General features: G+C 37.1%; 1 protein-coding gene and 1 pseudogene across 3 annotated transcripts in view; one reads left to right on the top strand and one right to left on the bottom strand.

Annotated features, from left to right (window-relative positions):
* The first annotated feature begins 368 nt into the window (after window positions 1-368).
* On the top strand, window positions 369-1,704 carry LOC122198674 (annotated as a pseudogene).
* Window positions 1,705-13,184: 11,480 nt separating this feature from the next.
* Window positions 13,185-27,098, bottom strand: part of SPATA16 (spermatogenesis associated 16) — a 242,839-nt gene continuing 228,925 nt past the window's right edge. The window contains exons 11-12 of one of the 3 annotated variants that reach the window (XM_042903104.1): window positions 13,672-13,751; window positions 13,496-13,573 (exon numbers count right to left, since the gene is read on the bottom strand). In XM_042903104.1, coding sequence (XP_042759038.1) covers window positions 13,540-13,573; window positions 13,672-13,751 — 114 coding nt within the window. In that variant the 3' untranslated portion in view covers window positions 13,496-13,539. Of the gene's footprint in view, window positions 13,574-13,671; window positions 13,752-15,983; window positions 16,056-27,098 lie in introns of those variants that run through there. The other 2 variants (XM_042903103.1, XM_042903105.1) reach the window with 2 other exon arrangements.

The following is a 27,098-nucleotide window of genomic DNA, read 5'->3' as shown; positions in this document are numbered from 1 at the left end:
TTTGTGGCCTTATAGATTTCTTAAGTACATTGAATGTTTTGGGCTAGATCTTTCCTGTTTATAAAAGACTGTTAACAGTGAGTGAAATCCCGTGGGAGATCCAGTTCTTCTAGCATACTGGGGAGACACTGGTGTAAGAAAACTTGTTTCCTGCACTGTATCTAAGGGACAATGGAGGTGATGCACTCTACTCAGCTGATACCCTGGAAGACTCTCGTTTGTTGGGTCTTTTGTCCTAACCCACACTTTTTATCTTTTATTTTTTTCAAATTAAAATTCTTCAGAGAGGCCTGACATGCCTGTAGCCTCCCCAGTTTCCTGAGCCCGCTTCCACCTCCCCCAGGCATGGCACAGGGCAGCGCCTCACTATGGTAGCAGCACAGCACAGCACACGAGACTTCATGCTTGGCACCAAAGCTGTTGGTGAGAACATTCTAAAAGGCCTGCAGTCCATCTTCCGGGAGCAAGGGATGATGGGGTCGGGGCACACCTGGCAAGACCACGGTTATTCGGCGACCTACATAAACAAAAATGGTAGCCTTGCCAATCTGAGAATTTACTCACACGATCGGTGTTGTTAGACCTTCAGAGTTATGATGGGGATTCACAAGGCCAAGAAGTTCACAGTCTTTTGGACAAAGTAGAAGAAAGAATGAAAGAACTGAGTCAGGGCTGTACTGAGCGGGTGAAGCGATTACCTCCCATAGTTCGAGGAGGGACCATTGACAGATACTGGCCTATAGCTGATGGTTGCCTGGTTGGGGATGAATAGATGAAGTGGTGTATGATGAAGATTCACCTTAAACGAACATTGAAATTCTACGCTTGAAGCAATTTGGAGATTTTAATCCGGTGGAGAGTGATTTGGGCATACCCAGGCCATCATGGACAGTGGAAAAGAAGACAACAGTGGCAAAGACATACTGATTCAAGGGGGCAGAGATGGGGGCATATTATGTGAAATATTTAAACTGAAACCAAATATGGTCACTATGATAGAGATTGACCAAATAGTGATTGATGGATGTAAGAAATACATGTGGGGGCGCCTGGGTGGCTCAGTTGGTTAAGCATCCGACTTTGGCTCAGGTCATGATCTCCCAGTTCGTGGGTTCGAGCCCCGTGTCAGGCTCTGTGCTGGCAGCTCGGAGCCTGGAGCCTGCTTCAGATTCTGGCTCTCCCTCTCTCTCTGCCCCTCCCCAGCCTTCACTTTGTCTCTCTCAAAATGAATGTACATTAAAAAAATTTAAAAAAAATAAAAGAAATACATGTGAAAAACATGTGGTGAAAAAAGGAAAAGAAAAAGAAAAACATGTGGTCATGCCTTAAATAATCAGAAAGGAGACTGCTCTCAGGTTCTAATAGAAGACTGTATTCCAGTACTGAAGAGGTGCCCCAAAGAAGGGAGAGAGACTGATTATGTGATTAATGATTTGACAGCCATTCCAATCTCCACAACTCCAGAAGAAGATTGCACATGGGAGCTTTTCAAACTGATTCTTGGCCTCTCAATAGAAGTACTGAAACAGGAGGGAAATAGTTTACATAGAGTGATTGTGTCAGTTTGACGGAAGGCCTGCACTCTATGAAGAACAGCTTGGGTGCCTGTATTCTCCTGTGGAATTCTCAAAGGAGATCGTCTGTGTTCCTTCACACTTGGAACTGTGGGTATTTTACACCATTTGGAAGAAAACTGAACCTTGAAGACTAGTGTCTGCTAATCACATGCGCTGCAAATAGCTTTCCCGATCTTCAGAGACAGTACATGACATCGACATGTGTCAGGCAAATGATTGTGAACTCCTTCAAGTTTTCTTTTTTTATTGTTATTTTTAATGTTAAAAAAAGCAAATAGAAAATGTATATTTTGATGAGCTAGGGTATAATTTTTTTGTGAAAGTCAGCTGAAGTTTGATTAGACAGCATAGTGAGGCTGCTTCTTGCATTGAACCCCTAGAATGTGATTTTTGTTACTTCTTTTTGTGCGGACTCCTTGTTTTTGTTTTAGTAGACTTCAAATTTGGTTGTTTGGAGGAATGAACATCATTATTTTGTTCTGGAGGGTAGTTCTTGGTGGTGTTTCTTTCCCCCAAAATGGACTTAGATATTACAATTTGATGCCTATAAGAAAGAGTTAAGAAAAAATGAATAGCAATGCTTCGATTAAAATTATAAATGAGAAAAATTAAAATTCTTCAGAGATGAGCAAGATAAATATTCACATCCCCCAAATATTTGCAAGTACAATGTACGAGTGTTTATGCTTATTGTCTCAACACGTCTCAATTTGAAATGCTTTCTATTCAACACCAATAGTCGTATTTTGAAAATGACATCACAGCTTGACTATTGATACAAACTTACCAAATGTGCCCTTTTCCTGTTCCTTGTGGAGCCCATTTTTCTCTGGAGTGACCATCCTTTCAACTTTATTGCATTTTTGCCTACTGGGACTCTTTCCGATGGCAGATCCCTTGTTGGCAGGTAATTCATGTTTTCCACTGCTCTGCAGTATCACAATCCCTGTCTTCCAGTCATGCGTGGCTTCTTTCCCTGCAGTGTACCTTTCTGCATAACCCATGTAGTTTCACTACCCGGGCAGAATTTCTTACTTCCCATGGTCACTGCTGAGCAAGAGCCTAATATTCTTAACAATGGCATCTTTGAGTTGGAGGTCCTGACACTTCCACATTTGGGGAGCACGTTTATTTTGTGGCTATTTTGGTTTTTTGCATTTTCTAATTTCAGTCATTTTTGGTTTCTTTCATTTCTAATTTCTATGGAGGGAAAAGTAGTTTTAAGCCTGCTTTTTACCAGGTGGTCTTGTGATTTTAAAGAATCTTCACCCATTAAAATTCTATTTTTATGTAATACCATTTTAATAGAAATGCTCATTTTATGGAGGGAAAATGACTGATAAAAATTTGAATGCTTCTTAGGAGCCTCTTATACCCTTTTTATTGCATTTTGATGTGGCTTAATTCATTAATAAAGGGGGATGAGTTGGAGCTGTGGCATGTTTTATCTCCTATCATTATTCAACAAAAGAGAATATTTTTTCAATAAAAATTTTAGAGCAAATTTCCAATTTTCTGAAAAATACATTTTCAAAAAACAGAATGACCTTGGACTCAATTCAAAAGTGGAATTTTACAGCCACTCTTTCAATTCATTTACTCCCATAACAGTGGCAGGGAGGTAAGATCTATTATTATTATTTCTACTCTGCAGATGGGGTGAGTGACATTCACAGAAACAATGTGTGTTGTCCTCGATCACAGAATGGCAACCTCGTCTCTAGGAACCAGGCTAAAAACCAATTGTGTTAAATTCTAAACTCAATTTCTAAGCACCACCGCCCCCCCCCCCCTTCTCTTTCCTTCTCTTTTCTGGTCCCTGGTTTTCCTCTTTTCTAGAAATATTTTTGGAGGAATTCACTCCATCCTGGACACTTTAAAGGACTACCAACTGGCTGCCCTGATTTTATAAGATGGTATCTTGCCCACACCCACCCTTAAATTAGGAATAAAAAGGGATGTTCTTTCTCTAAGAGTTACATAATGGAGAAAAAGAATGTGTACACAATTCATTCTAATATGATGTGACATGACCAGAGTTGTGCGGGGAGTCTGACGAAAGTGCTCTGTAAATGCTGAGGAAAGCATGATTGGCGTCTGCCTGGGGTTGAAGGAGGAAGTGAATGGATGAGTAAGCGACATTTGGGGCTGAGGTTTGAAGGCGGAGTACAGAGAAGGGAGGAGTACAGGGAAGAGGGGGAGCAAGTTAAGGAAGGCAGAGATGGCCAGGGTGTGGCGCCCCCCCCCCCCATGTCCGCATGTCCACATGTGGGGTGTTCCTGGGCAGGGATGCTTGAGACAAAGGGCAGGCGATTGGGTAGGACAAGTCGTGCGGTGGCAGTGCCTTCCACGTGGCCTGGCCTCTCCTGTAGGAATGGGGAGCTGCTGACGGTGTGGAAAGCAGTGCAGACACTGTGGGATCCTGAGAGGTTGCTCTGGTCACAACATGCAAGAGGGATTGGCATGAGGACAAACTGGAGAGTGGGGCCTATCGGGAATAATAACCAAAAGAGGATAAAAAGGCTGAACTAAGATAGTGACCATGGGAGCCAAGGGAGTGGGATGGACATGTTTGAGATTTTGAAATAAAATGAAAAAAAAAAAAAAAAAATCCCAAACACCTAGTTGTAAAGTATAAAGCGGGAGGCATGTTTCTACTTCACAAAAATCTAGAATTCTGGTAAAACACAAACATAGTTAGCTTAAAATTGTGGTTATTTGGACCATAGCTCATTAAATTCCTCAAATAGTTGGTTTTCCTGTGCTAAACATTTACAGGAAAAGCAAATGACAAGAAATCAAATGGAAAACAATTTTATTTTCAAGCAGGGAATTCTTTTTGTGGTGGGATCATTTCATATCAGTTCAATTTCTTACATCTTCTGTGCCGTGTTCCTGCCCCTTCTCATCCCAAGTTCACACACACACGTGCTGCAGTGGCCCTCCTTCCTTCCTGCCAACATGGAGGTGCACAGTCACCCTCAGCTACAGCACTGCCATAGGGGTCTGAAGACAAGACTGGTCAGCTCCTCGGACTAGAGCATTAACTCCTTTAGGGCAGGGACTGTTTTCCACTCTCCTAGCTCTCAGAGGGAGGGCACTAAGATTTAAAGTCTTTACTATGTCACACACTGTCTAGGCAATTAAAATACATGATGGACTTAAGGCTTTCAATACCCATTTGAAGACTATTATCATTGTTTCACAGATTAGGAGACTGAGACCTGGATCACATAATGAGAGAGCCAATGCTTTTTATATTATTTCACATTACTGTCCTAATGTCTATTCTATGTTCTGGCATAGAGTTGGATACTCTCAGTAGATGTTTAATTAGCATTTAAACAAAGGTGGATTTTCTCATCAATAGGTAGCCCTCTGTCATACTTGCTAGTGGATAGGGATTCCCCTGTCCCTGGAGTACATAAATCGTATTGTGTTTCAGCTTTATTCTGGGTTAAATGCAGCATTATGTATTAGTACAGAAATTTTGCTTTAATGCCACTTACGTTTTTATGGGATAATGTGACTCAGGGGACCAACATTGGTTACAAAAGTAACCAGTATGTCCTTGACTTCTTCTGTGTTAATTACACATGTGTCATATTTGCAGTAAGATCACAAATCTCAGTGTTCTTTGAGTATCTACCTTCCTGTGAGGAGGAAGTTCAGTCTTTTCCTATATCTTTTTCTCCAAGTATTCCCAGCATCCCCTGTTGTGCAAGATGGGTCCCTTTCTGGTCACCATTTGTCATGAGCCATGGAAAATTCTATGGGTTAGGAAGGCTTCATTAGGGAAATTTTAAGCAAGGTTGAGCAAGATGTGGTGTTCATGACATCCACAGAAAGATGAACTGTGTGCAGAGCACTGTGTTGGGCACACTGAGGGTGAACAGTCTAGGAGCAAGACCTGCTTCTTTCTCACTCTTTCATTGTATAGGGCACGTGTAGGGGAGGAAAACATTCCTCTTCTTCCCTTCCAGGTTCTTTGGCTAGTCTAATCATTAAATTAACATAAGATTAACAGGAGCAAAACAAATTTAATCTTATACCTACAAAAACCCTACAAAAAGAAGTTACCAAAACAGACAGCTTTTATATCTTTTAGACAAAGAAACAATAAATTTGTGAAGAACTGACAAAACAAAGGGGATCTGGGGTCCATGGTTAACTTTATAGCCAGGGTAGGCAGGCCAAATTCCTGTTCAGCCCTCTTGCTGGGAAGAGGGGAGAGCTCTTAGTTCCAGCTGACTCATTGTCCAGGTCAGTGTTTGTCAATAGAAATACACTGTAAACCATATATGTAAGTTTGGGTGTTTTACTAGCTACAGTAAAAAAAAAAAATAGGGAAAAAATGTGAAATGCATTTTAATAATACATTTTCTTTAAATCGCTATATCCAAAATGTCATTACATGCAATCAATATAAAAGTTGTTGTTGAGATATTTTACATTTTTTAAAAATAATAAGTCTTTGAAGTCAGGTGTGTCTTTTAGACTTACAGAATCTCTCCATTTGGACACTAAATTTCCTTTGGAAATACTTGATCTGTATTTAGATTTCATAAAATATACAGTTAAGAGGAGATTTTCACACCCAATTTTTTCTGCATATATACTTTGAAGTTTTCTAATACCGAATTAAGTACCAATTTTTAACTTAAATTTAAAACCTTTTAAAAATTAAAGTTTAAATTAAAATTACTTTTTGGCTGTACTAGGTACATTTTAGGGGCTACATAACTAGTCCTACTTAACTATGATAGCCCTACATAACTAGTGGCTACTGTATTGGACACAGAGCAAGTTCCTGGGGTCATTTTTGGGCAATCCCAGGTATGTATAATGTTAGTGTTACCTGGAACCCAGCAAGTCTTAAACAAAGTAATATAATAATCAAACACAAAAAAGCTATATATCAAGTCCCAAGTCTAGGTTTGAACTCCAGTTTTGCAACTTTCTATCTATAAGGAAGTTACTTCACCTTCTGGGCCTCAAATTACTTGTCTGTGGAAGGAGAAAATAATATTTCCAGCCTCAGCTTTGTAGTGAGGGCTAAATAGGACAATGCCTAGCTTATAGTGAGTTATCAAGAGACACAAGGTCATATTGTTTCAGAGTTTAAAAATCCTTTCATATTTCATTATTTCATGTGCCCCGTACTGAAATCTCATTATGAAAGGAAAGAATTATTATCTCCCTTTATAAAAGATCTAGAACTTGAACACAGGTCTTCAAAATCTAAGCCCATTTTGTTTTCCATGTTATGATTATCATCACCATCAACTAGCTTGATTAGAGTGGCCCTATGAGAGGTACTGTTCTTAGGGCCATACTTTTAATAGCCACACTAACACCAAATTTCCCTGTCTGGTTTTACGACACAGGTATTCATATCTATAAACTTACTGTACAAGGCTTAGAGAAAAGCTGAATTTGTTATTCGTATCAGGGATCCCTTCTTCCCATTTCTTACTAAATATTTGCCTTTCTACTTCCCTAAACACTTACTTAAAAAGAAAGTTAAAGTCTTGATTATTAATGAATGTTTGTTCTGCACATTGCCTCGGATCGATAGAAGATCACAGCAAAAGAACGTAAGCAATAGTTAATGTTCAAGTTCCCATTAAAGAATACATGTGAAGAGTGATTTTGAGTGCTAATTATCTCACGTGGTCTGAGCGTTTCTGGTTTCTTTTCCTCAAGGCACAGGCAGAATATGTTTACATTTGTAAATTTTGGGATGCTCTTTGGGTCTGTTTTCTGATTTTCCTTTCTTTTGATGACTTGTCAAAAATAGGAGTCTGCCCCCCAGGTGTCATTCCATTCCATTCCATTCCATTCCATCCCATCTTGACAATATGCTGCTTGTCAAGGCTGCACAGTAGTCCTTTGTATCCATGTCCTGGAGCCCAGGGCACTGCTGAGTGGATCAGGCAACTTGTGAAATATCTGATTGAACTTGGACTCCAACACACCATCTCAATGTATCCAGCCACTGTAAATTAAAAGCTTTGCTCTGCCAGTGGTCTCTTCAACTTTCAATACATTTTGATTTAAGGGACTTTGGTCTCTGATCATCTCATACTTTAGGAGATGTAAGTGCAGGGAAAGAATGAGACAGAACAATAAGAGAAGACAGTTATGAGGAACACAAAGGAAATAGGGACAGCCCACATATGATATCATGTCATTATTTACAAAGGCAGATAAAACATCATAATTGGTGTTGTGTAATAGTTACTTGAGTGATCTTCTGGACTGTGTGCTTCAGGGCTGTGTGGTAGAGGTAGTCATCAAAAATTTTATGTCACAAAGAATTCTGCAAATAAAATGCTTCTACAAGCCTCTGTCTATGCAACAGCAAGTATCTATGATGTAAGTATCAGAATATATAATTTTTTCCTTGCAAAGAGGCAAAGAAAAGCTGATAGGAATTGGTCTTTCTCTGTAGAGAAATATTAAATAATGAGTTGTTGAAGGATTTTTTCTTATTTTCAAGAAACATATACTTATTGTATAATGTTAAGGAAAAGATAATAAAGTCACCCATAACTACTTCCACTAAAGATAACCATTCTTAATATCTTATTGTATTTCCTTCCAGTCTTTTATATGCATATATTTTATAACCTAGTTATAATTATGCTGTATATAGTTTTATATCTTACTTTTTTCTTTTAACATTATAAAATTTTTACGTTATTAGGTTAGGCATTGGCTAGACCATCATAAATCACTTAGTCTATTACCTGTATTGGAAATTTTTCATTGAGTTCATTTTATTTTTCTACTTAAAATAGCCCTGTGATGAATCCCTTTAAATTTTTATCTTTTTTTAAAAAAAATTTCTCTTTAAACATGCATTTTATTATTCCTTCAGTATAGTTTCCTAAAAGTGGAATTATTGGGACAAAGGTTATAAATATCTTTAGAGCTCATGGTACATGTTGACAAATTGCTTTCTAGACAGGTTTTTAATTTGTCCAATGTTCTGTTCCATCGGAAGCATATAGTAGTGCTCGGTGCCAGTTATTTTTAAACAAACATACTAGCATGTAGATACCAAGATACAGGTGGTTCTCTTCAGAGGAGTCACCTTGGGAAGCTATACTTATTTAAATGTAGTTGACTTGGTACGTGCCATTACTTCAGAGATGCCCATGATTTAGATACCCATTTGGGGTCTGAGTAATTTTTGGTTGTTTTCAAAAATTGCGTGATCTGTTCTCAGAGAATAAAGACTTGCTACCCTCGAAGATATACAGAAGTTTGAATTACGAGCAAATAGCCTTTGCTACGTTGCTTTGCCTTGTTCAAGGACCCTGCTCCTGCCGAATGCCACTGTGACCATCAAAGCAATGCCATAGAAAAGCTAGAAGAGAGGAGGAGGAGAGGGACAATGTGGCGTGTACAGTCCATAGCTCTTCCCCCACAGTGTCTAAGTAACGGTGGTCACTTGGCTCCATTTGATGCAGAGAACAAATTTAGACCTGAAAGTGGGAGATTAGCATAGTATATTCACAGAAAGGTGATTTTATTAAAGGAAACAATTTGATTTTTCCAAGGAATGTGTTTTAATGTATTTTACTTGATGAGAGAGAGTGAAATAGAGAGTTACAAGAGATGGAGAGAAAGCAAATGAAACAAAATATTAATAATTGGGGAAATCCATGTGAAAAGTATATGAGTTATGTTTTCAATTGTTGCTACTTTTCCATAGGTTTGAAAAGTTTTAAACTGAAAAGATGAGGAGAACTAACATCTGAAGGGGAGGAAAAATTAATCTTCATTTACCTTTCTGTGTTCTTGGCTGAGACACCCCTGTATAACAGGAAAGATTAACGGGAGAAAAACAAATTTAATTATGTATGTATGTATGAATATCTTTGAGGAGCCCCTCAAAGATATGGGACACAAAGAAGTGACCAGAGTGGGCAGCTTTTATATCATTTAGACAAACAATGTTTGTGTAGGATTGGCAAGGCAGAGGGGTTTAAGCTTGGGGTAGCAAATGGTAAAGAATTAACTAGGCTCCTAGATTCCCTATCTTTGGTGATAAAGATGTCTTCTATCCTCCTGGTACAAGGAGAGTAACTTTCACATGGGAGATTTATTTCCTGCTTTCAGGGGGACAGAGGAAAGTCAGAATGTCCTTCTTGCACTGGCTGTTTCTTAAGTATCTTTATTCAAAATAATCAATATGCCAATGTAGCATATTTTAGGGTGACATTCTGAACCCCTTCACATAACCCTTGAACAATACCACAATTCCCTGAAGAATGATCCAGGAATGAGTGAGAATGATCAAGGGTCTGGCATCAAGGCAGATGTAGATCGGAACATACGTGATTTTCACGTGATCATGGGTGGTTTCCTTTGGAATTCTTCCTCTGAGTGGGGAACTTCTATACTTGAACTATTTCTTACTGAAAAACTACCCAGTGACAACCCCCAAAATACATTTTATGGACAGAATTTGTCACCCTAATGTAGACAAGTTGGGAGGAATCTGTTCAGATATTTTGGAAGACAAGTTGCCCCTAGCATCAGAGATCAGCAGAGCTCTGTTCCCCATCGAGATGCTTCAGCAAATGATGCAGGGGCATGGGAAGTAGTGGAAGACAAAGGAAGCTGAGATTATTGAAGCATGTAGGGCGCGGACTAGCTATACAATGAATAATATTTAAGTTGGTCTGATCATCAAGTGTATATCTCTTCTCCTGTTTGGCTAATATGTCTTTTTTTGTTTGTTTGTTTGTTTCACTTAATGTCTTTGGAATGTTACAGAATAAAATCCAAGATCTCTTCAAGAAAATGACAGGGAAATAGCATATATCCTATTATCACTGAACTTTTAATTTCTGGGACTTTTGGTTCATGAACCTCTGCAAAAATGATATTAGGAGATATTAATTTGAACCAAAACTTAAGAGTGGCTACATCATCAGTCCCTGTGTCACGTTAACTTTGAGCTGACAAGAAAATATTTTCCAACACGGTAAAGGAGTAATTCTTGGACTTTAATGTGCATAAATCACCCAGGGATCTTCTTAAAAACACAGATTCTGATTCAGTTGACCTGGAGAGGAACTTAAAATTGTGCATTTTTCTGGGGTACCTGGGTGGTTCAGTCAGTTAAAAGAGTCTGACTCTTGATTATAGCTCAGGTCATTAGCTCATCTCACAGTTTTTTAGATGTAGCCCCGTGTTGGGCTGTGCACTGACAGTGAGGAGCCTGCTTGGGATTCTCTCTCTTCTTCTCTCTCTGCCATACCCCTGCTGATGCTCTTTCTCAAAATAAATAAATACACTTTAAAAAATTCTGCATTTCTCATGAACTCCCAGGTGATGCTGATACTGCTGGGCACGGACCACATTTCAAATAGCAAGTAGAGGACAGAACAAGTCTTTGGAGTCAAAAAAGGCGGGGCACCTGGGTGGTTCAGTCAGTTGAGCGTGCGACTTCGGCTCAGGTCATGATCTCACAGTTCGTGGGTTCGAGCCCCGCATCAGGCTCTGTGCTGACCACTTGCTCAGAGCCTGGAGCCTGCTTCAGATTCTGTGTCCCTTTCTCTCTCCGACCCTCCCCCGCTCACACTTTGTCTCACTCTGTTTCTCAAAAATAAATAACTGCAAAAAAAATTAAAAAAAAAGGCATTAATCTCTTTGGGTCTTGGTTTCCTCAAGTGTAAGATAGAGAAAATGCATACATGAAATTCTTGTGAAGTTGAAATAAAATAAGCATTTTGAAAGTACTTTGTAAAATGTGCTTTCTCTAATATTAAATTTTTTTTACTAATACCATATTGCTTTATAAATCCTTCCTCTGCAGAAATCTTAAAAACAAAGAAGGGATGGGAAGCCAGGTGAGGTAAATTATGCTGCATTGTTGCTATTCAAGGCTCTTGACACTAATGTGGAAACCATGAAAAAAATTCATTCCTATGGGCAATGTTGTTGAACCTATTAGGAATTCTAAAGAATTGATACCTTGATACCTTATTGAAAAGCTATTAATATTGATTAATAATTTTTTTTTCTGAAAAGAAGTTTCTTTTGGAAGTTTTGGATTTCCATTATATATCATCCTTCCTAAGACTGACTAGATGTCTCTTCTTTCCCATAACCAAGCACCAGCCAAAATACCAATGGACATTTAGTATTGGATTGGGGAAAATGGTCAAACAGTGAAGCCATAATCTTGTAATTGAAATTATATTATTTTCAAATATAATCTTCAGGCACTGTGGAATGACAGAACTCTAATTTTCAAAAAACAGAAAAAGCAATTGATTAGCTATGGAATGCCAATACGCTTTTCGGAAGACAGTTGAGTAAACAAACAGGCAGTACTAAGATTCTATCTCAATGAAAAACAAGCAAACAAACAAACTGTTTCAGGACGTAGAAATCCTTTTGGAAAATAAAATTTTAACACTAAAGTTAAAATTCAAAGCTAAGAAGCTTCGTTTCCCAGAGATATTGTGAGGATTTTTTCTTTCTTTCTTTCTTTCTTTCTTTCTTTCTTTCTTTCTTTCTTTCTTTCTTTCTTTTTCTTCTTTCTTTCTTTCTTTCTTTCTTTTTTCTTTCTTTCTTTCTTTCTTTCTTTCTTTTTTTCTTTCTTTAAATAATGGGAAATTCTCACGATGGAGAGAAGTGATAACAGAACAGTAGAGGTGGTAGGATTGGAGGCTAAGCTATTTATCTTAGACTCCCACATTTGGCTAGACTCAACTTCCCAGAGAAAGTAATTATTTTCCAGTATTTATTTATGAGAATAGAACTGAGATGCCATGCCAGTGTGAGTTTAAAAACAAAAAGGAGTTTCTTAAACTGTCTTTAACTGCCTACAATCTTGAGGGAAGGTGGTAGCAGTGATGGAGTTCTTTGGGGTGGGGTAGAAAAGAAGGTAAGATAGTCCACAGGAAAACCAAAGTCCCAGTTTACTTCAAAATTTAAAAATATTTATACCTTGCATAACTACAACTACACAAATCTAACATACACTTGAGATTAAGTTATTAATTGATGCTTTTACAATCTCATTGTATAACAAAAAATTCAGCTCTAGGTATGTTGTTATTCTTTTTCCCTTTTCATGTTGTTTATTATCAATGTACTCTACGATCCTAGTCAGTTTTTCCCATTATTTAAAAAAAATATGTTTTCCTTTTTATTTTACTCTGTATCTGAGTTCTTTCTTACTACCCTGTCTTTAAACCCCCTTTTTGGTGTCAGCAGAGGTCTTAAGTGATGGCTATTGACTCACTACCTTGTCACATATGTGTGTTCATCACACATTTGAGTCAGGAGTCACACATTTAAGGGGAGGGAATGTAAAGAATCCAGAGGAGAGAATAGAGATTTTAATGAGATAATTCAACTGATAATATCAGCCATACCACATCTGACTTATCTCCATAAGGATTGAGAAAGTATATTATCAGTTTTATAATTTGTAAATTTGCATGCATATTGTTTGTCCGTATCTATATAAGGTATGTGAATAATTCTTGATCATACACATGACTACGAACGAATACTACAAACATACTTGGGTAGAACTAGTAAACCTTAGTAGATTTTGAAAGAACAAAGCAGGTGAAAGAGGCAGCAATGGTTATTTTATAAGCTGTTTACATAAGTCGAATTTGAACAAGAGTCAAGTCAAACTTGTTGAGAACATTTACTGCTGCCAGTCAAGATTAATGAAGTATAGAACACCTTTGTAAAGAAGAGCCAAGGGGAGTCCAACCTCACTTCTTTGGTGATAGGCCTTTGTTACTGGATTGTCACAGTCAGGTTGGTTGGAGGCCATTGCCCCTTTCTCTGGGACATCTTGATGGCTAGTAGCACCTGCTCCCCAGTGACTAGCTTTGCTGCACAGTTTGAAGCCGCTTCAGTTTTGTTTTTTGCCTTCTAGCGGTTCTCAGTTTTTTAGTTTTTAAGAAATTATCCTCTAATTGGTATAGGAAGTCTTCAATTCGTCCAACCTAGAAGAAATAAGCAGAGAGAATGAGATTTGTTGTTTTTTCCCAGGTTTTGTGTAGTTAGGAAAATAGTGAGGTATTTAAAATTAAATGGCACATACAGATCCATGTTGGAACAGAATCGGCGGAGATGGACATGATTGAACGTAAAAGCCTCCTTCTGTTTCCATTTCAGATTCCCCTGTTTTAGGAACATGAAGCAGACATGCAGGAGTTTGCTGTACCACTCAGTCCTATGTACTGGGTATAGAAATGGGGAATATCATCACCCATTATCTTTAATGGTCAGAAAAATCAGGGATTTCAAAAAGAAATAAATGGTGAAAAACTCTACCATTAGCAAGAGGAAGAATGGAAAAACAAATCCACACCCCTCAAAGCCAGAGATTCTAGCATTTATATGCCTCTGGCCAACTTGGGAGAAAAATGAATATTACACATTGTCTTAGCAAGAACAATTTCTTTTAAATCAAAACAAAATTTTGAGAAAATACATTTTCTTAAAAAATGCCACACCCCAGGGAATAAGATAAAGTAATGATATACAAAACAATAATTCTAAACTATAAGTCTTTCTCCAAAGAAAACTTGTAATTATTCAGTGACGGTTGAATATGTTACACTATTTGTCACTATTTTATTCTGCTAAAGACCTATAGAATAAAACAGTTTACATATATGCTGCATTGGGCTCTCATGAAAGTCTGTAGATGTAATAATTCATACTTAACCTTGACTCCCAGCACCTGCATAACATATTAGCCTAAAATCACTCACTGAAGAGCCCGTTGTCATAAAGTTAGCTCAAAGCTAGAACACTTCCTACTCAAGATACATGCGCATATCATCTCCTTAAGATAAAAGCACTTAAACTCTAGTTTTCCAATTTTGAGTTTTACTTTTAAGTCACTTGATTTATCATTTAGGGTGATATCCAAAAGATAATTCAAATTGTCAAAAAGAATAATAAATGGTTGCATTCATTTATATGTTATGCTTAGGACTTATATTACACTAGGTGATGTAAATTGTCCATTGGTTTCCTTAGAAAAATAATATAATTTACTTTTATGAAAACAATTCTTTTTGAAAACTTAAAATTACTTCAGGCAAATTTCTCCAAAAACACGTTGTTGTTTTTGATGTCTGATCGTTGCATCAATCGTCAAAATCATTTGACAGAATATTTTTGGACTGTCATGAAGTCAGTGAATTATTCTATGTATTTCATACATTTATATTATCCAACTTACACCAAAATCATAAATACAAAATTAACACAGAGCACAATCAAAACAAATGTAATGGATGGGACTTTACCATTACTTCAATAGTTGAGTTGATGACTCACTCATGTTTTTGCACTGAAAATGTGTCATTTAAATCAAAGCTCTCTACAATTAGAATGTTTGCAGTTAACCCAAATGCAATTTAAAATTACAATCCTAACGCACAAACTTTCTTCAATGATACAGAAACATAATTGTTTTAAAATATCCATTAGGTGGCTATTGTCTTTTTTGCTTTTTAAAGTGTATTTATTAAAAGCAGGGTTGACTAACTGGGTTGCCTTTCATTAGAAAGGACAAAGAAGAAACATAAAATGTCTGATTGAAACAGAGTACTGTTAAATTAAACTGGAGGTCTAGAGTATATACCATGTGCATGTCTAACATGCCTATGTGTTTACCTCCTACCTGGTCTGTCTACATGTTATCCTTTCAACTCGTTCTCCTAATGATACCAAAATGATCTTTTAAAAATGTAAATCTGGTTATGTTTTTCCCTTGCTGGAAAAACCTAAATGGATTCCCAAGCCCTTAATGTGGCCTGCACACTTCTGAGTGATCTGGTTTCACTTGCATCTCTAATTACGTCTTCTATCACTCCATTTGCCTCAGTTGTGTGGTACATCTTTCAGTTATTTGAACACAGCAGTGCAGTGTACTCTGTTCCCTTAAACTTCCTAATGTTAGGCCATGTGATGGAATACTCCCATTGGAAAATCCTTAAGTTTCCTCTGGATTTCAGGTTCAACATCAGTGCGTCAGGAACATTTTCCTGGATAATCCAGACCAGGTTGGGTTTCTTAGTAACATATTCCCATTGCAGCCCATTAATCTCTTTGCAAATTATATGTGTATACACACACACACACACACACACACACATATATATCTTACTTGATTATAATGATTTATTTAGTATCTGTCTTCCTATCTGGGTTTTAAGGATTATAAAGCAGACTAAGGCCACATTGTCCACTATTCTATCATTTAGAATATGGTGGACCCTCAATAATCTTCTTTTCTGATAATAGAGAAGACATTCAGAAACTGATTTGTTTTTCCATATTCAAAGTGTTGCCTGGTATGGAGCATATCAGAAGGCTTTCTTATCTCTTACAAATTACCTTGAGAGTCTCCAGGCAAGATGATTACAAGGTGTGGTCTCCATACTTGAAACAGATGAGGTAGAAAGGGCACTGGATAAAGAGAGTCAGTGTTGAATTCTGCTCATGGCTTGTAATCCTTGTGGCTTTATAACCCTAATCTGTGACTCTTGAAAAGTCACTTGGCCTTTCTGAGCTTCAGTTTAACTAACCTTTGGTGAAGAAAAGGTTGGCCTGGATAATTTCCAAGGACACTCCAAGCCAAAAAATTCCATGACTTGTACTCACATCAGATCTAGGTTAGTTCAGTCTTATGTGAGTCCTCACATTTTTCAAATCACAGGTTATTCTCTTAGATTATACCATTAGATGAATGACACACTATGCAGTAAAGTAAGTCAATTTTAGCTTCTATACTTTCTGAAGTGTAGGAGAGCTGCAACATGTTTTTAGTGAAGCTGGTTCTTTATTTTCTTTTTTACGTCAAAGAAAGAAAAATGCTGGTTGAAGAGAAAATAGATTCATATAACTAAGAAGAACAGATTGCAAATGATAGAAATTTCTATAAAGCCCTTAGGGAAATAAAACACAAAGAAATATGTAAGCATGTAAGGAAGGAAATGAGCCAGTTTTTGGAGCAAAGGCCTTATTAGACTTCCTTTTTGGTACAGAATCTCCTTGCTTAACTATATCAGATAGTCTACTTGGTCATTCTGGGTCTAATTTTCCCATTTGCAAAATGGGCGGATAACATTTTCTTATATATCTATATGCCAATGCTGACTTGGCTTTACAGGGATATGGACATCAGACCAAATGAGCATGCAAAGAATTTTGGGATGTCCGATGATCACAGGGACTCAAGGTGTCAATGAGAGGGCAGATTCTCACCTAGCACATGGCTATCAGTCATAATTCACATCAAAGGAAATTATTATCAACTAGTTTCTGAGGACCTTTAAATCTTATACGCAAAAATCTGTCAGCCATGATTTAGTGTAGATTCAAGAAGTTCAGAATGAAGATGCCAGTGCAACTCTAAGCGAGAAGACAGCTTGAGAAGTATAGGAGATCTTAAAATTAAAATTCTAACAGTATAAAAGCAAGTAATACCAATGAGAGAGAAATGTGGAGGTAGCCAAACAGACCAATTTAAGTTACAAGAAAATTTTTAGTCAGCTCAGATTTCAAAGGGAGCACATTTGTTCTTTCATGCAAATATTTATTGAACATTTACTATACACTTGGCACTATAACAGGGTGATAAGCAAAAATATCAAGATATTTGCTTATGAGGAACTCATATTCATGGAGGAGAGAATTAATGAAGAAATGATTGCAATAGAGCATAACTGTGTATGTCAGAATTATGTACAAAAAGTTCTATTAGCAAAAATGTCAGAACAGTGAATTCTTTTTTTTTTTTTAGAGCAATGAATTCTATTTGAAGGGATATGGATGTGCATTGGTGGATATAGGAGCTGGCTCTTTGCCAGGACAAGAGTACGTTTCAAACTGAGGAAAGGGCATCCATAAGAACAAGGTTGTGAAAGTACATGGGCTATTTGACAATGATAAGTTTCTTACAGCATAGATGTGGGCACCCGGGAACTGGGAGTAGAGATACAGATAGCAGGAAATACTGATTGGAGTCAGCTTGTAAAAAGTTGAAAAATATTTAGCCATGTGGTTAGAAAGTAAATCTGGCAACACTACAGGGAGTGAATGCAGCCAGGGAAACTAATGGAAGGTGAATTAATTAAGGGACCAGTGTAATAGGATATGGAGAATACTATGAGGGCCTGAAGAAAGAACTTAAGGAACATTTAGGAAGTAAACTCTATAGACTTGATGAAAAATTCTGTGTTGGGACAAGAGGCAGGCAAAATTAGGAATGACTGCACAGTTTCTAACTTGAGATAATGATATTTTAATGAGATATGAAATATAATTAGATGAACAGTTTTAGGGAAAAGAAATGAGTTTGACTAGTGACAAATATAAGAAATAGAAAAACAGTTCACATAATCAGAAATTAACAAAAAAATAGATCTATAATAATAATCTAGTACTAGGCTAAAAGCCAGAATGAAACACAACTCCAAATTAAAAGAAAAACCAACAACCTCTATTCCTCAGTCCACCATGTGAAAAGCATTCTAGTAGTTATAAAGTGCTAAGAAAACAAGAATGATACTTTCAGTTATTCAGAGTAAAAAGGTGATTATTGCAGAGATACGGTATTGGATTGAAGTCAGATATATCTTGTTTGGAATTCCAGCTCCAGCATTTTCATGTGTGAATTTGTGCAATTTTATCTAACTTCTTAAAACCTAAGTTTCCTTTTCTATCAGTTGTTTCACAGGATCTTAGTAGGATTAAATTAAACAATTTATGTGAATTATTTGCATAGGTCTGAATTACTATTATTTAACAGTAGTATTAATACTTGAATCTGGAAGTGTATGCTTGGTAAATAGAAAAAATGTAACTAAATGAAAAAAATACAAAAGTGAAATAAAATAAAAATATAAACAACTTTAATAGACACTATGTTTTTGGCCTCTACTCTGTGAGGGATGCTGCCTCAGTAACTGTGCTAGTTGTAGTTGCCATACATTAAAGTCTTGTGATTAGGTCTCAAAATTCAGTGATATAAAAGTCAGAATTAGGAAGGGGCAGAAAAGGGAAAGGAAAGATAAGTTTCTGATAGCTCATATTAGCTCATTGTAAATAAACAGTATTTTCTGGTGTCCTCCCTAAATACTAATCTGATTATAGACAATAATGTGTCTGTCTCATGGAAGCAACCTAAGTGTTCACTGATGGGATGAATGAAAAAAGAAAATGTCTTACACACACACACACACACACACACACACACACACAAACACACATTCACACACACAGAAGAATATTATTCATCCATAAAAAAGAAATCTTGTCATTTGCAAAAAGACGAATGGAACTTGAAGTCATTATGTTAAATGAAATAAGTCAGAGAAAGACAACTGAGCTCATAGATACAGAGAACAGACTGGTGGTTGTCAGAAGTTGGGGGTCGATGAGGGGCACCTGGGTGGCTCAGTCGGTTAAGCGTAGGATTCTCGGTTTGGGCTCAGGTCATGATCTCGCTGTTTCATGAGTTCGAGCCCCATGTTGGGCTCTGCTTTGACAGTGCAGAGCTTGCTTGGGATTCTCTCTTTTTCCCTCTATCTCTGCCCCTCCCCTGCTATCTCTGTCTCTCTCATGTGGTCTCTGTCTCTCTCAAAATAAATAAATAAACTTAAAAAATTAATAAAGAAGTTGGGGGGTGGGAGGTCAGCAAAATAGATGAAGGTTGTCAAAAGGTACAAACTTCTAGTTATAAAAAAATAAGTCATGGGGATGTAATGTACAGCATGGTGACTATAGCTAATAGTATTGTACTGTATATTTGAAAGTTGATAAGAGATCGGATCTTAGAACTTCTCATAACAAGAACAAAACTTGTAACTATGCTTGGTAATGGATGTTAACTATACTTACTGTGGTGATCATTTCACAATATATATGAATATCATTATGTTGTACATCTGAAACTAATATAATGCTATATGTTAATTATATCTCAATAAAAGTATGAAAAAATTCCCTTTCAAGTAAAATGTGTCTGTTTCAAAGGAGACAAATGCTTTTATCCCTTCTCTTCTCAGGTCATATCATATCTGGGCTATCATGTGTGGTTGTGGGTATGTCAAGGGGCTTACTCCAAACTGTATGAAGAAAAGTTGAAGGATCTAGAGGTCTCTAATATGAAGAAGGGAATTATAACAGGAGTCTGTGGTGTCCAAGTATATCAAGGTTGTTATGTGGAAAGAGTAACAGATTTGTTTGTGTTAGCTCATACAGTGGAAAGAGTGCTATCTGGAATTAGACGGTAAGTTTGATTCTCGATTCTTCTACTGGTCATGTGACTAAGTTAAGTCAGAGACTAAGTTAAGAGAGACTGGGGTGATAATTCTATAAGGCAACGTACACTAAAAATTACCAGCAAACCACCAGAAGCTAGAGAAGCATGGAACTGATTCTTCCTCATGGCTCTCAGAAGGAACCAACCCCATGGCACTTTGATCTTAGAATTTCCAGCCTCTAGAACTGCGAGAACTTACATTTTCTCACCTCTAGTATAAATAATAAATTTATGGGGTGCCTGGGTGGCTCAGTCGGTTAAGTGTCTGACTGGCTCAGGTCATTATCTCACAGTTCATGAGTTGTGTGACTGTTCACTTCAAGCTCTGTGCTGACAGTTCAGAGCCTGGAGCCTGCTTTGGATTCTGTCTCTCCCTCTCTCTCTGCCCCTCCCCTGCTTGCACTCTGTCTCTCTCAAAAATAAACATTAAAAAATTTAAAAATAACAAATTTATAATGATAATAATAGTCCACTTGACAGGGTTTTTGTAAAGATTAAATGGTTTGATGTTTGTGAAAAGCTCTTCCTAAATGGCTAAGCCACCCATGAAGATTATAATAGCAGTACATTGTATAGTGACTGGTGACATAGTAGATTCTCAGTAAATATTTGCTGAATCAATGAATAACTAAATGAGTCTTCAAATGGGTGAAAGATTATAGCATGTAAATAGTAGATATTACTGTTTTTTTCACAACTGTCTAAAAATGAAAGGGACTTTAGGGTGAGGTATGGCAACCCCCACCACAGAGACTGGAAAACACACATTAGATGACCCTTTTGGAGAGCATGAAGTATTTGTGAGTCATGTGTGAACTAGGGGTTGAATTCAATAAATTTTTTAAATCCCTTCCAACATTAAAGGACTGATTCTATGATGTTTAGTTTGGCCTGGATTCATTCTACAGAAATGTGCTCCATGGAAGGAGAACACAGTGCAACTTGCCTGTACCACATGGAGAAGCACTACAGAAATGAGAGGGAACCAACAACTTCTATTGTTGTGGTTTTATATATACTGAAAAGTACTGAAGTGGTTAATATAAACACCCATAGATACTGGGATTCTCAAGCCTCCCCTATGTCCCATTTATAAAATTATCATATCTAAAAGGCCAGTATTTTCTTCTCTAGATGTATCAAAATTGTATGTTGTATACAAAGGGCCCCTATTATGGATTAGCTTAATAGCAGAAGGTAGTTCACAGCACACTCATTTCCTTTTCATCTCCTAACTGCACAAGATTATGCACTGGCACTAAAATATTTCTTTTCAGTTAATGATTTTATATTTTTTCAGCATATCAAAACTTACAACTTTCTGCTGGATTTCAGGATAAAATGCAACATTTTTACAGATAAAAATAATACGGTTTCCCACATATAACCATTCATAATTACTTTAAATATAGGCATGCTGAAAGGTACTTGAATATTTACTCCAATAATCTTTTACTTTAAATTGGTTTGTATCAAACCACAAGAGACTCTTAATGATAGAGAACAAACTGTGGTTGTTGGAGGGAGGTGGGTGGGAGATGGACTAGATGGATGATGGGTACTAAGGAGGGCACTTGTTGTGATGAGCACTGGGTGTGGTAAATACGTGATGATTACTAAATTCTAGTCCTGAAACCAATATTTCACTGTATGTTAACTAACTAAAATTTAAATTAAAAACAGGGGAAAATAAATTGGTTTGCAATTTATATGTAGGTGGAAAGTATGAGGATGCTCTTGGGTCAGGTGACACTGTTCATTTAAAAGCTTTCATGTGAAAGAGGATGGCTATTAACCCTCCACCATTGTGTGATGCTGACTGTGCCTTCATTTGCACATAGATCCAACTTACTTTCATGTGGTAATTGAAGGCATGTAAGCCACATTACTGCCTTCCATTTATTGTGTGAGTTCTGGCCATGAGACCAAAGGCACTGCTGAGGAAGAAACTGAATTTTAGGGCAATAGATAGAAATGGGGCAAACTAAGGAAAGAAATGACAAGAAGCTCAACATGAACCAAGTTGGTGAGAGATGGTAACAATAGGGGACTATATGGCAGTGGCCTAATAAGGCTTTGAAAGGGGAGTCATTCAGATATGGTAGAGGGGAGGGAGGGTCACTTTGAAGATTTGGGTGGCCTTTTTCCTTCTAAAGTCATTTAAAATCAAACACTACTGGACTGAGTTGATTTGTATTCTTTCAAAATTCATATTTTGGTCTTTTTTTTTTTAAGTTTATTTATTTACTTTGAGAGTTAGCACAAGTGAGGGAGGGACAGAGAGAGAGAGAGAGAGAGAGAGAGAGAGAGAGAGAGAGAATCCCAAGCAGGTTCCGCACTGCCAGCATGGAGCCCAATGCAGAGCTCGAACTCATGAAATGAACTGTGAGATCATGACTTGAGCTGAAATCAAGAATCCCACGCTTAACCGACTGAGTCACCCAGGTGCCCCCAAATTCATATGTTGGTCTTAATCCTCAGTACTTCAGAATGTGACCTTATTTACAGAGGTAGTCAAGTTAAAATAAAGTCATTAGGGTGCACCCTAATCCAAAATGATTGGTGTTCTTATAAAAAAGGGAAATTTGGATGGGCGCACAGGGAGAGTGCCAGGTGAAGACAAAGGCAGAGAGACTGGGGTGATAATTCTATAAGGCAAGGTACACTAAAAATTACCAGCAAACCTCCAGAAGCTAGAGAAGCATGGAACTGATTCTTCCTCATGGCTCTCAGAAGGAACCAACCCCATGACACTTTGATCTTAGAATTTCCAGCCTCTAGAACTGCGAGATCATCAATTTCTGTTGTTTAAACCACTTGGTTTGTGGTACTTTGTTACAGTAGCCCTAGCAAACGAATACAACAACTAAGCCATTAAAGTGAAAGGAAACTCACTTAAGTTCTAATTTTCCCCTCAAACATGACAGATGCTTTCTAAAATTCACTTTTCCTGCTGGTTGAAGCTCCCTACTAAGCCTACCCATGTTTAGGGTGTACCTTGGGAACAAAGGTGGCTTCTTTCCAATAATGGCAGAGGGAAGAAGTTAACCTCACACATGAAAGCGTGGGTAAATTACACTGAGAAGACTTGAATTGGGACTTTCTATGGGATTTCATGTAGTCTGGATCACGGAGAGGGGATTAGGTATGTTTATAGGGGTTTGTTTGCATATGTTCATGCCTTAGGAATTGGGTGCTCAAAGGATTTTTTAGTAAAGCTTTTAAAGATAATTATTAAGAAGGAAAAATGTAGATGAAATAAGAATCACATTCTTCAGGAATAAATATCATGTTTATATGACTATGATGGTAGTTACAGAATGAGAATGTGTTTCTGGAGATTAGCAGTATGGACCAAAATCCTCTCAGCAAAACCGACATTTCACTCCACCACAGTGGATTTGATAACATTAATTTCTTTGCTCTGTTCCATTTAGTTTCCAGACCAAATGCTTTTAAATATTTATCATCCAAAATAGTTTGAATTTTAATTCTTATTAGAATGACAATTGTTTTCAAACAGGCTTGAAATTAATTTCTAAAATAAACTTAGTTTCTGAAACGGAGTTTTTTCTGTTATTCATAATATATCAGTTTCCTTTAGCTTTTGGCCTGCATTCAAGCGGACAAACAATCCCCATATTCTTCCTTTTTCACTTAGTTAACTTGTTATATTATTTAGTATTTTAGTCATAAAAGTACAACGTGAAGATATGAGGCATCCACCCCTGAGAAGTTACAAAAAGTACAACAATATTTCCTGCTAAACTGTATTACCACTCTTGATTGAAAATTCTCTTAACGATAATACTTTTTGTTATGCTTAGTATAAAGAACAAGTACAAAACCTTGTTATTCCTTTGTCCAGGAAACCACGTATCATGGTTTTTAAAAAAAATTTTGGGGGGGCACCTGCGTGCCTCAGTCAGTTAAGGTCCGACTTCGGCTCCTGTCATGATCTCACAGTTCATGGGTCAGAGCCTGGCAATGGGCTCTGCTCAGAGCCTGGAGCCTGCTTCAGATTCTGTGTCTCCTTCTCTCTCTCTGCCCCTCCCCAACTCATGCTCTGTCTTTCTCTCAAAAACAAATATATGTTAAATTTTTTTAAAATTATTTTTCAACATTTAATGGTATAATTTATCTGAGGGTTTAAATACATATTTTTAAACTTTTTGAGACAAGTGTGGATTCACATGCGTCAGTGGGAAGCAATACAAGAAGAATCTGTGTACTCTGTTTAATTCGCCTCAATGGTCATATCCTGCAAAACTGTAGAATACCACAGCCAGAATATTGACATTGATACAGTCAAGATACAGAACAGCTCCATTACCACAGAGATCTCACATGTTGCCCTTTCATAGCTACACCTATTTTCTCCAGTTTCCACATCTCTTATGCCTTGGCAACCACTAATCTGTTGTCCATTTCTACAATTTGTTATTTTAAGAAGGTTATATACATACAGTACAAACATATAGTACATAATTCTACACGTCTCTGGAGATTTATTCAGGTTGTTGGATCCATAGTTTGTCCCTTTTCATTGTTGCATTATTCCATGTACCACAGTTTAATGATTCACTTTTTGAAAGGTATCTAGATTTCTCTGGAACAAATGGCCAGGAGTACAATTGTTAGGTCATATGGTAGATGCATATTTAGTTTTCTTTTTTTTTTTTCAATATATGAAGTTTATTGTCAAATTGGTTTCCATACAACACCCAGTGCTCATCCCAAAAGGTGCCCTCCTCAATACCCATCACCCACCCTCCCCTCCCTCCCACCCCCCATCACCCTCAGTTTGCTCTCAGTTTTTAAGAGTCTCTTATGCTTTGGCTCTCTTCCACTCTAACCTCTTTTTTTTTTTTTTCCTTCCCCTCCCCCATGGGTTTCTGTTAAGTTCTCAGGATCCACATAAGAGTGAAAACATATGGTATCTGTCTTTCTCTGTATGGCTTATTTCACTTAGCATAACACTCTCCAGTTCCATCCATGTTCCTACAAAGAGCCATATTTCATTCCTTCTCATTGCCACGTAGTACTCCATTGTGTATATAAACCACAATTTCTTTATCCACTCATCAGTTGATGGACATTTAGGCTTTTTCCATAATTTGGCTATTGTTGAGAGTGCTGCTATAAACATTGGGGCACAAGTGCCCCTATGCATCAGTACTCCTGTATCCCTTGGGTAAATTCCTAGCAGTGCTATTGCTGGGTCATAGGGTAGGTCTATTTTTAATTTTTTGAGGAACCTCCACACTGTTTTCCAGAGTGGCTGCACCAATTTTTAGTTTTCTGATGAAACTGTCATATTGTTTTCCACAATGGCTGTGCCATCTTATATTCCTACTAGCAACATGTGAATGTATGCAATGTGTCAGTGGTCCTCACCAGCATTTAGTGTTGTCACTATTTTTTATTTTAGCTACTTTGATAGCTGTGCAGTGGTTTATCTCATTGTGGTTTTAATTTGCATTTCCCTAGTGGCTAATGATGTTCAATGTCTTTTAAAGTGTGTTTACTTGCCGTTCTTTCTAGTGAAATGTCTGTTCATATCTTTTGTCCATTGTCAAATTGGTTTAACTGCTTGGATTATTTACTGCTGAATTTTGAGATGTGTTTGTGTGTGTGTGTGTGTGTGTGTGTGTGTGTGTGTGTTTTGTTGTTGTTTTTGTTTTTTAGAGAGAGAGAGTGTGAGAGGGGGAAAGGGTCAGAGGGAAGGAGAGAGAATCTTAAGCAGGCTCCACATTCAATGTGGCACCTGATGCAGGACTTGATCCCATGACTCTGGGATCATGACCTGAGCTGAAATCAAGAGTCAGGCACTCAACTGAGCCACCCAGGTGCCCTGAGAGTTATTTATATAATCTAAATACTGGTCCTTTGTTGAACATGTGTCCACAAATATTTTTCTCTTGCCCTGTAACTGGTCTTTTCATCCTTTGCAAAAGAATCTTTCATAAAGCAAAAGTTTTTAATTTTGTAGTCTAATTTGCCAATTAGACTTTTATGGATCATGCTTTTCGTATCAAATCTAAAAGCTCTTTGCAAATACTAAGATCCCACAGATTTTCTTCTATTTTTTTTCTAAAAGTTTTATAGTTTTATATTTTACAGTTTTAGTCAACTTTTGAATAAAGTGTGATACTTAAGTCAGGATTTTTTTTTTTTTTTTTTTTTTTTTTTTTTTTTTTTTTGCCTATGTATGTACAAATGCTCCAGCCTCATTTGGTGAAGAGGCTATCTTTCCTTCATTAAATTTCTTTTGCTTCTTTATATTTATGTGGATTTATTTCTGAATTTTGTTTTGTTTCATTGAGCTACGTGTCTATTTCTTCATCAATACCACAAAGTCTTGATTACTAATAGCTAACAAAGTCTTGAACTTAAGTAGACTGATTCCTCCCACTTCATTCTTTTTCTAAAGTGTTTTAGCTATTCTGTTTTCTTTGTCTTTCCATATAAATGTTAGAATAGTCTTGTCTTCATCTATGGAAAATCTTGCTGGAATTTTAATAGGAGTTGCCTTAAGCCTCTATATCAATTTTGAGTAAGTGATGTCTATACTATGCTGAGTCTTAAAATTTATGGACACAGTATGTCTCACCATTTATTTAGATCTTTGATTTCTTTCCTTAATGCTTTGTAGTTTTGGGCATACATGTGCTATACATGTTTTGTTAGATTCATACCAAAGCATTTCACTTTTTTTTTGAGCAATTATAAATGGTATTGTAAGTTTCAGTGACCTTAATCACAACTAGTATATAGTTATATAATTGAGTTTTACACATTTATCTTACGTCTTGCAACCTTGCTGAACTCACTGATCCTCCTCCTCCTCCTCCTCTTCCTCTTCCTCCTCTTCATCATTTTGTAGATTCGTTGGGATTTTCTATGTAGACAATCATGCCATCTGCAAAAAGGGAAGTTCTATTTCTTCCTTTCTGAACTCTATGCCTTTTATTTCCTTTTCTTGTCTTTCAGTGGTGGACAGAATTTCCAGCACAATGTTGAATAAGAGTGGTGAGAGGTGACTTCCTTGCCTTGTTTCTGATCTTAAGGGGGAATGCCTTTAGTCTTTGACTATTAAGTATAATGTTAGCTGTAGGATTTTTGTAGACACTCTTTAACAGTGTGAGGAGTTTTGCCTCTATTTCTACTCTTCTGAGTGTTTT

The sequence above is a fragment of the Panthera leo genome, chromosome C2, assembly GCF_018350215.1.
Source record: "Panthera leo isolate Ple1 chromosome C2, P.leo_Ple1_pat1.1, whole genome shotgun sequence".
Taxonomy (NCBI): domain Eukaryota; kingdom Metazoa; phylum Chordata; class Mammalia; order Carnivora; family Felidae; genus Panthera; species Panthera leo.
The sequence above is the reverse complement of the archived record's forward strand: the minus strand, read 5'-3'. Positions and strand labels throughout refer to the sequence as shown.